Genomic DNA, 13,011 nt, shown 5'->3' on the forward strand with positions numbered 1-13,011 from the left:
AAAGCAAAATAGAGAACTTTTACCGCATGTAACTCAATATTTTTAAAGATGTGTAACTCTACCCCTTCTGTTTAAGAGGTAAATTCACTTTGAACAGCAAGAAATCGCTTATCAAATTATTTTTTCCCACTTTTATACAATAAATCAATTATAAGTCTTGAAAGAAGTAGAAATTTACTAGAGAAAAGGAAAATAAGAAAACAAAATTGGTCCAAGAAGAGCTTAAACCTACGCCCTCCTGAGAATTCAGTAAAAGTAGGTTTATGGTAGGAATTGAATACTCTTCAAAAAGGAGGTACTCTATTACGGGTCTAATACCTTAATAATTGAAAAAAAATACACAAAGATGACGCAATATCTGTCTTTATACTAGAGATACTTTTGAGGCCCGTAAGTCAGTTTGTAACACATACCAATAAATCTTTATAATTAAACAATTCCAATGTTTTTCTCATGTAATCAGTGTTCATTTTGTAATTAACTTTGATACGGCAACCCTAAAAATTAAATTTGCTTAAACTTTTAACTTGTTCATAAAGTTCTATCATTTAATTTAACATGTTCAGAAATTGAAGATCAACTACTAATAATATGACAAGAAGAATTGTGATTGCATACACATACTTGATGTTTGTAACAAAACCTTGTCATGAACAAAACTTTCTGTTTTCCCTTTATCTTTGAATTTACAGTATAATTTCTAAGTCAAGCCGACATGTGTGGGCAAGAGAATGAATTCTCCGGATGCTGGAGCTTTACTTTGTATTGGAACAAACAAGTAGCACAAATACGTTGCACATACCTTAAATTACATATTTTTCCTACGGTGTGACTACTTTTATGGTCACACTTACTGCGTTGCTAGAAAGAGCATAACTAAACTTGTGACTCGTCATCAGGTGCTTGTTGTTTACATGGGGGATTTATATAACCTTTATTCCTGCCCCTGACGCACTAATGCAAAGCTGATTTGCAACTGTTTTTATTCAACAAAACTAATTCTAAATAAGTGAAATCATCTGACCAATGTTTTGTAACAAGCTCAATCTCCCTCAAAACTGTTGCATAAAAAGATCGCAGCGTTTTCAAATCATAGCACGAATACAAGTACATAATAGCTTTGAGTAAAGCTGTTTTACCACTTCTTCCTACTAGTTTAATGGAGGAGTCAGAGATAATCTCCAATTTACCTCCTACAAACAAATTTAGTTCTAAATTGTGAAAGGAAACATGCTGATTTACAAATTCATACCTCAGATGAGCATGAGGGTATTTTTGTTTGTATTTAACTTTTAGTTATCTAACGATCTCAAAGTAATATCGAACTTTTTTTACTAGAATGTCTGTAATCCTTATGCTTCTAGCGATGTGATTGGGATAAATTAGAAATATGATTTTCCTGAGATTTTGTGTAGTCTTCATTAGAACCTTCCGAATCGGAGTCACTATCCGAACTGTTGTTGTTGTCTTTGTTGTTAACAAATTATTAGAAGAAATAACCAAATCTCTATAAGTCTTGACTTCGTCTCTATTCAACTTTATCACGTAATTCTTCTCTCTGTTTGATTTTTCTCAGTCTCGTATCGTTTCTTTTCCAAGAACTCAGATTCACGTTTTAGTTGATCGATCGTTCGAGTCAACATCCTCTGAAGATTTTGATGCGTTTGATTTTGCCGCATCTTGTTTTACTGGCGAGAAAACCAACTCTCTTTTCATGTCTTCAGAAACCGGTTCATCGTTAGTAGTTTTCAATATCTAGTGAGGGTCCTTGCTCATTCATGACTTCGTAAATAAGTTTTGCTCATTTTCGCAGACCTTTGGGTATTTTGACATGAGCGTATATGAAACCTCAAGACTTTTCTGTGTTGTTTTATTTTCTGGTCCTTTGAGATCATGGAATCCATTCAACATGTGAGTTCCGCTTAAGCCGGTGCTAGGGAGGCGTGAGAGGTGTTGCACATGTCATTATCTCTCATGAACAGATTCAAACCAAGTCTGCTATTCTTCTTCATAGTTGCATGTTTTGCTTTCAAAGGATCTTTTTACAGATTTTAATTAAGTTGAACTAAATGTTCATATGCAAATAAGTAAGTATTGCATTACATTTTTGTTCACAAGTCCAAATGAAAAGTGTGCATGTTTATTCACAAAGTGAAAGGAAGAAGTCACACATTCGCTCCACAATATACCCTGAAGGGTCTATTTGATTTCTGTAAGTATATTTTAAGTTACTCGATATCCTCCAACATAATTCCTATGGATCAGGAGTTCGATCTATGGACGAGGCTTTTGTTCTCCGTAACGTTACTGATTCATGAGTTTATTTCACAGGTGCCCATCTTTACTTTGAAAGCGCATTAATGGTAAAAGAGTGCATTTTTAAAACATGCTTAAATTGCCATTTTATGATCGTCACCTACACTGAGTACTTGTTTTAATGCCAAAAAGCTCTAGCTACGAGTTGGCAGGATGATGAAGGTCCTGATCAAATGTTTGTGAATATTATTACACACATGAAATTCTAGTCTGTGCACGTGTTTAATTTTAAATTTATCATGTTTCCGTTAAAGGCAAAGAAAATCTCCTATATAAGTGATCCCCCCATAAAAGCCAGACATTTTAATCCCCAATAAACAGGATCCTGTCTGGTCCAGTCTGATAAGGGTCCATAAAACCCCTGTAGACTTGACATGTAGTCCATGTCAGAGGATCATAAATTTTATTGATATGTACAGATAATTGGTTATTTCCAGTGCTATACACTTCACTGATTGAAATGCAGCTTTTTTCAGATTATACACAAAATTATTTTAATTGATAATATACTAATTGTAATTGCTCATTCTTGTTGAGTAATGTCCTGACCAGTTAAATTATAATTCTTACATCAAGAAAATTCTCACCATTTTAGAAAATTCTCACCTTTATTTAATGAAAAATGAAAGAATTATTTAAAACTCAATAACAGAAACGACAAATATTTTTTTCAATTATTAATTAATTATGATCTTTTTATCTAAGTAACAAAATAAAAACAGAAAAATTGAATATTGCTGGATTTTATTAGAAATTAAAGAAGCCTTCAGTTGCATTTTAAATAAATGAAAAAATGTATGGACCTTCATGATAAAATCCAGCAATCAACAGATATCATTGTTCAAAATACACATGATTTATTTATACATAAATTATTCATTATTTTTAAAAAGGTGCCTGAATGCATTTTCTTTTATTTATTTATATTTTTTTTTAATTAAACACTAATGAGATATAATTGTTTTAAAGCTTGATTAATTGAAAAATAAATATGTTGTTGTATTTTATCACTTTGTTTGTTTAGTCCAAATTTAATTAGGCTTTCTAAACTCGTTATTAAAGCGAGAACTGGTTTGCTATAAAGGTGAAAAATATCACTACTACACAGTAGCTATACAGTAGCTTAATATGATAAACAGAAGCAAGTCTATCAATCGTCCAGTCTTGTATATTGGCGCTTACCACCAATACGCAGACCATATGCCACATACCTTGCATACCAGAATCAGTGTCTTTAAATGTGACATTCTCTTTTGCCACGGAGTTAATTCTATTTTCTTTGTAGGGCATTCTATTTAATTCAGTGCTTCCACAGTGAAAATGAAACATTTATCGGATGTAACGGGTAAATTGCCACAGAAAGTATTTATGAATATACTGTGTCAAATAAAGCATACTGAGCAATGACAATATATATCTAAGGCGATCTGTGTTACTGTTTTTTTCTTAGTGGTCAGTTATCTTTTAATCAAAATATTACCTTGATCATACAACGCAATATATTCAAGGCTAGACAAAGAAGACAGTTGAACAATTATAAATCAAGGTGGCATTTTAGTACAAAACTTCACTGATAAGGATTAAGGTCGTGTCAAACATGAAGCTCAAAATTGTTTTCCTTGTGACAACTTGTCTTGCTGTTGGTAAGTCTTCACTGCTTCAGAGCCGATAGCTTTAGAAACGTAGATATTTAATACATTTAATACTTTTTTGGCCTTGTAAAATAAAGATGAAAAATGTAACTATGTACGCTAGTTTCATCCCTTACCGTCGACGGTCATTAATTATGACAACTTGAAGCATGTACAGAATGATGTCCCAAAATTTAACCGACGTTTAGATGCTGTTTAAGTCATCGAGCGATTCTATCTTTTCCATTTTCATTTGGTAGACCCGAAGCCATAGATGATCTTGATAATACTAAAATATATTTTAAAAAACTCATTCGCACTATTTTTATTTGTTTTACCAATATGTTCAACATCCCATGTAAATAAACATCCGATTTGTAATTTGCAATGCAATTTATTGTCATAGTTTCGTCACGTTGACAGGTGTTTACGGTGTTCTGCGGATGCCAAAATATTATAGTAATCATATGGTTCTACAGCGCGCACCTGCTCGCGCCATCTTGTGGGGATATGCTGACGTCATCGGAGATACAGTCATTGTTCTAAGAAATGGTGTTAAAGTTGAAGAAACAACCGTCCAAAAAAGTGGCAGTAATGGTAAAAGACAGTTTTGCTTGACCAAAATAATAAACATATATATTATATTTATTCATTTTGTTGAATTTTAATTCACAGCTTAGATAAGGAGAGTAAAATACAAACGTTTTCTATATATCAAAATTAATTTCGTCTTTGTAAACTCTCGAAAATAGAATTGGACCATCATTTAACAATCTTATATCTGTCTTTCCTAACATTTTTTCATTACTAAATATTGAAAACACTTAGCCCTACTTTTGATATTTTAATGTTTAAGAATGACTGTATATAAAATTCTATTCATGGAAATTCTTAAGATGCTTGTAATCAAATTTCAGTGACATATCTGATTAACAGTGCATGGGGTATAAAATCAAAATGATTGTATCAAATTTTGATTGGCAATTCTGTTACTGGTTAAAATACGTTGTTTCTTATGTTCACTAGGTGTACGATAGCGCACATGAAGTCGACGATTCTATTCAGTACAGAGACATTCGGATGGTATTTTCTGATTTTGTAAAATCGTCCGTTCCACTTGATGATGTGTCCTTAAAACATTCATGGATATTCCCAATAAAAGGTTTGTGCCATCATGATAAAACGGATATATTATTTTTAAGTTCTTAAAAATTGAAAACTGTGGTTTAATTTACAAATATACGATATAATTTGATAACTCGCATTATTTTATGCTAAAGGAGTCAATCGATATGATAATATTATTTTAAAAATGATATCGTGTACATTTAGTGTCAACCAAAATAATCATCTTTCAGGAAGCATAGACTGGTTTTCTGCGCTTTGTTCCATGTTTGCACCTGACCTTCAGAAACATTTAAACTATCCAATAGGAATAATTGAGTCAAATTGGGGCGGTGCTCCGATTGAGGTGTGGAGTTCCCCGGATGCAATCAACGCATGTCCAACAACAGCTAAACCGAGTCCGTAAGTAAATAACAATATATCCATGGAGTTTATCTCTTAAAATCTTAAAGGCTCAGCTTGGTGAAAACTCGATAATTTGATTCTGTTAACAAATAATTACCACTGATGTCATAATAATGGAAAAAGTTATAGAAAGGAAAGTGAGCCTTCCTTTATATTTATAAACATTTTTTACAAAAAAAAATGGTTACAATGATTTTATTACAAACTTCAAACCATTGTTTTATTGGAATATAACATAACAGTATTAAACCAAATTTATTGCGTTTCATCCATTACATCTAAACATCTCGTGTTTGTTTGTTTATTTGTTTGTTTTTTGATTTTGATGAGAAATGTAATCCAAGTTGTGTCGGCTTTAACATCGTGTGGGAAGCAAATTTTATAAACATATCAATGCAGTGATTGGAACAAAAAATCTCTTCAGGAGTATACATTATCCAACAGATCCTGGTGCGCTCTGGAATTCTATGATACATCCTTACTTATCAATGACAATAAAAGGCGCTATCTGGTATCAGGGTGAGAAAACCACTTTTATTTTCAGACTTCTGTCTGACTTTGAACATACTTTGGACGTATTAATGTTCTGTACCGTCGGTTGGCAGTATGTATATTATATCTATCATATATTGAATTTTCGTCTGATATACATATAGTTTGTACTTCAAATAAGACATCAGGAATAACGCGATGACGGCATGTTTACCGTTTCTACGGAGTTTTCATCCACTTGTCTAAACTTACGGTCAATGTTGGCTGATTTGACTTACACCTGTATATGTGTATATAATAAAAAAAGGTTAGTAATATGGCAATGCCTTGATCTGCAGTGATACGTTCGACCCGCGTGGATATTGCTAAGCCGGATCAAGCGCAAGCGTCTAGTGGAATCAAGACCTGGCAAAATCCTTTAGAGCCAAATACAATATTGCAGATCATTGTACTTTCATAATAGCCCTGGTGGATAGATTTGGCGGTTTACTTTGTTTAGGGCTGGTATGGTACCAAGTTAAATTTACTGATTTGATTGATTTCGAACTATAAATCAAACATAATAATCACTCTTAAAGTCTTGTATTCAGAATGAAAAATTCGTTTGAAACAACTGTGCAATAAATACAAGCAACGACCTACATTATAGCTTTATAATCAATTTAGGAGAAGCATTTTCGGGACACCCTGACCTCTACGCATGTCAGTTTCCCGCCATGATTAACGACTGGAGGAAAAAGTTCCATGCTAACTCGGATGGCGAGACAAGTGATCATTTTCCGTTTGGCTTTGTGCAGGTTCGTTACTTCATCTTGACAATACCAAACCATAGAAGCCATCTTATCATGTCGGTGAGCCCTAAATGGTTAAAGTGGAAAAATGCGCATTTTTTCAAGTAAAAATGCAGCTGAAATAGATGTGTGTGTAAAAAGGGTGGAGGACATTACAGCATTTAACCCAATATACCAAACTCTTTCTGTTACCAGAATGAAATAATAAGTTTCCAAATATGACTTTTCTTATTTTGACTGGGGCAGTCTTTTTAAGAAAAGTCAAACTGCACGCAGAGTTGCTTCCCTTCAGCTACAGAAATCTCTACCTATAGGTAAGGGAGATCACTATGTAGAAAAGAACTATTATTTTATTAGTCCGATGTCTTTATTTTTAAAGCATCAACTTCAAATGCGTATGCGGTATTATCATTAATTTAACACATTTAAATGCACAGCAACTGAAAATGCCTTTTATAAAACATTCTCCAAAAACACACTATGTGCAGTAAGATGCGCAGAATGCCACTTTAACAAGGATTTTTAAATACCAACGTGTGTAATTATATCTCCCACATGTAGTGGAACAAACATATTTCCTCTTACACCACCGCGCGTATTTACACCAAACTGCGAAGGAGTAACCATTGCCAAGCCTTTTTGTGCATATCGCCGACATTTTCCGCTTCGATGATTTTCAGTGGAGTTTGTCCCTTTATTCATCATATTTTATGACGATTTGGCCAGTTCTGTAAACATGTCGGACGGTTGTACAAAAAAAAATCACACGAGTGATCAGTGCCAAGCCTCATTGATTATGTTGTTGGCAGAGAGTTTTTGTCTTTGATTCATCAGATTCTTCGGTGTGCATATTGTCGGCATGTCCCGGTTCAGTGATGTTTAGTGCAGTCATCACTGTCATGTCCTTTAATTTGTCGTATGTTATCATGTCCGGGTAACTGCTCCTATACCACATAGAGGAATTACTTCAAACTTTCAAATGTTAAGAATGATTATTATGAAGCTTGGTTGTACATATAATCATCATATTCTTATCAAATGATTTTCAGCGGAGTCATGACCTTTGATTTGTGAATTCTTTGGTATGTGCTACTTCTCAAATACCACTATTTGGAATTGTGCCAAACTTCACAGGAGTTACAACTGCCAAGCCTAGTTGTGTATATCGTTTGAATGTTATAGAATAGTTATTTTACCTAGAGTTGTGGCCCTTAATTTTTGGTATTGTACTATTTATGCATGGCAATTAATGGGAGACATACGCTTTTCGTGAAAAAACATCCTCTGGCTATAATTATTGTCCATGTGGAACAAGGCCTTTTCAGTCCAACGGATACTGGACATTATTTTCCTGGATATCGTTTGCTTCGTACAATTGTATACACATAGGATAGGAATAGTAATGATTGTGTCTTGCATTTTAACCATCCAACAGTGAGCTAAAATCTTTTGTTATTCTTTCGGATTATGACAGAACTGATGACATCATTAACTTATTTACTTTACGTTAGGTGGAACCATTTTATGTTTATGCGACAACTAATTGATTTGTTTCCATTTTAGCTTGCGCCATACCGTGCCGGTAACACTATTGGGGGTTTCCCTCCAACAAGATGGGCACAGACAACAGATGTTGGATATGTACCAAACATAAATATGCCAGACACCTTTATGGCAGTTGCAATAGATCTGCTAGATTTTAATTCACCGTCATGAGCGTATGTAGAATTTATATTGCTCCAGATTTTATATCTTAGAAAATACACGACGGGATGTCGCTTGATATTGCCATGTAGTGGCTGAAAAAAGTCATCCCGTACTTTGGCTCAGTGTTTTTATATTTTCTGGTTCATAAAGATCATTAAGCACATTCATTTTTTATTATTAAATTCCCCGCTTAACAGCTGTTAGGTAGCTTGGTTGCGTTCTATGCTTTCAAATGATTTTTTTTTCACAGATTATATTACTGTCACAATGTCAGTCCTTGGAGCGGCCATGAAACGTAATTAGTGTTGTTATTATTTTTTGGTCCTTCAAGATCATTGAATTCGGCGCTTAATCTAATGCTAGGGGTCATGAGGGGTGCAACATATTTTATAATCTCTCATGAACAGACTTTTTAAACCGAGTTTGCTAGTATCTTGCTTTGTTATGTTCTATGCTTACAAAGATTCTTTTAACAGACTGTATTAACAACGCACGCTTTCAACGTTCGTTTCAGTATAACCTGCACGTTTATCACGAGGCGATAAAACATATGCAATGAAAGTTTTGCTGTAAAAAGATATGAATATAATTGTTTTTTTTTTGTATTCTACAGCATTCATCCTACTTATAAACAAGATATCGCAGCTCGTCTAGTTTTGGGAACCAGGAACGTTGCCTATGGCGAACGTGACGTCATTTTTCAAGGTCCTTTTCCAACCGCTTATAGCGTCGATAATGGACTGCATAGCTCAACTATTACCTTTGACAATGGTACCGAAGGTTTACACGTGAACAACAACAACGGTTTCGAGGTATCTTACGAAGTTTCTTAAAAGTAATATTTTATCACATCCCGGAAGTGTCCAAGTTCGTAGACTGGCCTAATTTATGCCATGATTCCGGAACAAAATTGATGCTAGCATGTGGTTGTTTAATAATGTCTATAATTTCTGCATTATGACGTAACAGATAAAAGTTATTTCTTTCAGATTTAAGATCACGTATTCATTTTCTTCTTTGTTTCATCGAAAAACAAATTCTTATCGTATTTACGTATTTTTATATTACATCACTTTTTCCTACACATACGTTTCATGACAGAGTCAACCATAACTTGATGAAAACATACCCAAGAAAAAGAAATTATTTCCAAGTGATATGACAGTCAGTGGCGGTCTTCTATCCCTAAAAAGAAACTAATTTGCTATTGGCTTTTAACTAAATCCCTACTTTCAGTTTCGATCTGCAAATTTGCAAATGTTGGGAGTATAAAAATGAAAACCAGTTTTTACCGACTATCTGACCATAATCTTTAAATACAACAAAATAATTCATAGGTTTGTCGCGCGAGCACGACATCCGGCTGCAGTAATCCCGCCTTTTGGATCGCCGCTCCAATTAAAGGGACAATGACCTCGAAAGTTCAGATTGACGCTTCTGGTTGCCAGGGAAACAATCTGCTGGTGTAAGGTAAAATAAATCAAGCATTACATATCTGATTAATACGCACATGCGTCCAACTGAAAAGTATGTTAGTTAAATGCATGCCAGTCTTCTCGTTTCGTGAAACAATTTAAAATAAGATATTGCAAAAGTGTCTGCCACTTTTCATACTTTCCCGTATTACGAATTCTAGGAAAGGCTGCATACATACAAAAACGTATACATTTATGATTTTATAACAAAAAAACTAATTACAAATATTATGGATTTTTAATTCTAAAGACCGTGAAACCTGTTATTTGTCCAATTCCTTAACAGATGTTTTGTAAAATTTTCATAAATTTCTGAAATAAAATATATCTCAGATATGTTGGTAGCAATGCAATCCGGTAATAACTATGAAAATTAGGCCGAATGCGATAGCGATAACCTCCGCTGCACAAGTATTTTTAGGATCACATTTTGAAATGTAAATAAGTCGTCATTGTCGTCACCACCATTATCGTTATCTTCAGCAGAAATTTAATCATCAATATCATCAGTTCTTGCTCTGGACGAACGTTTCGTGAAACAATTTAAAATAAGATATTGCAAAAGTGTCTGCCACTTTTCATACTTTTCCGTATTACGAATTCTAGGAAAGGCTGCATACATACAAAAGCGTATACATTTATGATTTTATAACAAAAAAACTAATTACAAATATTATGGATTTTTAATTCTAAAGACCGTGAAACCTGTTATTTGTCCAATTCCTTAACAGATGTTTTGTAAAATTTTCATAAATTTCTGAAATAAAATATATCTCAAATATGTTGGTAGCAATGCAATCCGGTAATAACTATGAAAATTAGGCCGAATGCGATAGCGATAACCTCCGCGGCACAAGTATTTTTTAGGATCACATTTTGGAATGTAAATAAGTCGTCATTGTCGTCACCACCATTATCGTTATCTTCAGCAGAAGTTTAATCATCAATATCATCAGTTCTTGCTCTGGACGAACGTTTCGTGAAACAATTTAAAATAAGATATTGCAAAAGTGTCTGCCACTTTTCATACTTTTCCGTATTACGAATTCTAGGAAAGGCTGCATACATACAAAAACGTATACATTTATGATTTTATAACAAAAAAACTAATTACAAATATTATGGATTTTTAATTCTAAAGACCGTGAAACCTGTTATTTTTCCAATTCCTTAACTGATGTTTTGTAAAATTTTCATAAATTTCTGAAATAAAATATATCTCAAATATGTTGGTAGCGATGCAATCTGGTAATAACTATGAAAATTAGGCCGAATGCGATAGCGAAAACCTCCGCTGCACAAGTATTTTTTAGGATCACATTTTGGATTGTAAATAAGTCGTCATTGTCATCACCACCATTATCGTTATCTTCAGCAGAAGTTTAATCATCAATATCATCAGTTCTTGCTCTGAACGAACGTATTATGTATGTACTCCATGCAATTTCCTGTCGAATGTTACAATAGTCCATGGCCAGGACATGCAATTCCATTTATATAAGGATGAAATATTAGTATTTCCTTGAATGATGGCAATGGTGAAAAATGCTGATTTAATGATTATGGTAGATAGCATGAAACTAATGACAATGACTACAATGATGATGATGATGTCAGCTGCAATGATAATGTCGACGTGATGTACCAATGTACTAGCAGCAAGTTGATTATCCTCTTCTCATTTCAAATATAACATAAATATGGTCAGGATCCGTGCTGTTCATTAACGGTTTATCTAATTGCGATAGACTTTGAAAGCGAAAAGTATGGATCCTGACCAGACTGCACGAATGCGCAGGATGGTCTGGATCCATGCCGGCCGCAAATGCACTATGTTGTTTTTTCATGGCGCGGCTCATTTATCAAGCAAGTCCAAATGGCAAGCTTAAATGCGGTTTATGACTGCTCTTTATTCAAGGCTATGGCCAACAGACCGGCTCAAGGCGATCATTGCTCTCATACTATAGACAATATTGTTTCTTTTTATATTCTCATTTGTCTTACTAAAATGGATTAATCACACTCAAATAACTTTATATCTGCGTCATATTTTCAGTTATCCTGTCCATCTGGTAATGCATTAACAATGTGCATTGTGCATATCACAGTGTGGTATACACTACCATAATTTTGACAAGTTTTTGTAAAAATACCAAATGCGTTGGTACCATTTTCAGGCGTTATTGGAGAAAGCGTTAAGCTCTGTTATAAATGATACTTATATTATTTCACAGATAATGTCTCCAAACACAATATAGGTAAAACATCTACATTTACTCACAACGTTTGCTTTGTTCTTTTTTTTAAATTCTTAATTCCAGGTACCTGTAGAAGGAAAGTCCATGCGCTCTAAAGCAATGTGCTTTATATGACGGCCATACACAGCTCCCTGTGCCGCCATTTGTAAAGATAGAAGTCTTCAAGTCCTAAGCAAGCATTGTTGTGGGCTGAAATATCTAAATTTGTACATTAGGAATATAAAAAACTAAATATCAATGTCTATTTTGATACACGAGTTCCACTATGACTAGCAAGGACTGTTGTAAATGTCTTGACACAAACATCTCGGGACAACTTTGATTAAATGTTGATTAATAACGCCCAATATATTTTTAGCCTTCAGCTTTAAGCTCACCTCAGCAATGCTCAGGTTGGTTATTGTGACCGCTCGATGTCCGGCGTCCGTCGTCTGTCGTCCATCTTCCATCGTCTGCCGTCTGTCTGTCTGTCCTATGTCAACATTTAGCTTTAGCTTGTGTATGCGGTAGGGGCTGTATTTTTAAACTGACCTTCATGAAATTTGGTCAGAGTGATAACCTTGATGAAATCTAGGCCTGATTTTAAAACGAACCATCTGGGATCGAAAACTAGGTCACTAGGTCATATCAAGGAAACACCATTTGTATGCGATAGAGGCTGTATGTTTAAGTTGATCTTTATAAATTTTGATCAGAATAATTACCTTGATAAATCTGGGCAAAGTTTAAAAAATGGGTCATCTGGGCTTAAATACTAGGTCACATAAAAGAGAAAATTTATGTATGCGATAGAGGCTGTATTATTCAATTG

At 34.1% G+C, this 13,011-nt stretch overlaps 1 protein-coding gene across 1 annotated transcript; it reads left to right on the forward strand.

Moving 5' to 3' along the window:
• The first annotated feature begins 3,913 nt into the window (after positions 1–3,913).
• On the forward strand, positions 3,914–8,476 carry LOC128551774 (sialate O-acetylesterase-like). The gene is made up of 6 exons (XM_053532686.1): positions 3,914–3,959; positions 4,371–4,544; positions 5,306–5,474; positions 5,902–5,996; positions 6,636–6,766; positions 8,324–8,476. The coding sequence occupies exons 1-6, from the start codon at positions 3,914–3,916 to the stop codon at positions 8,474–8,476; spliced, it is 768 nt and encodes a 255-aa protein (XP_053388661.1).
• Positions 8,477–13,011: the final 4,535 nt, after the last annotated feature.

Source organism: Mercenaria mercenaria, unplaced genomic scaffold (assembly GCF_021730395.1).
Source record: "Mercenaria mercenaria strain notata unplaced genomic scaffold, MADL_Memer_1 contig_1654, whole genome shotgun sequence".
NCBI classification, from domain to species: Eukaryota; Metazoa; Mollusca; class Bivalvia; order Venerida; family Veneridae; genus Mercenaria; species Mercenaria mercenaria.

Coding starts and splice junctions, on each gene's coding strand:
- LOC128551774 (XM_053532686.1), top strand. CDS start 3,914: ATGAAGCTCAAAATTGTTTTCCTTGTGACAACTTGTCTTGCTGTTG. Junction 5,475..5,901: donor ACAACAGCTAAACCGAGTCC/GTAAGTAAATAA, acceptor AAATCTCTTCAG/GAGTATACATTATCCAACAG. Junction 6,767..8,323: donor TTCCGTTTGGCTTTGTGCAG/GTTCGTTACTTC, acceptor TTTCCATTTTAG/CTTGCGCCATACCGTGCCGG.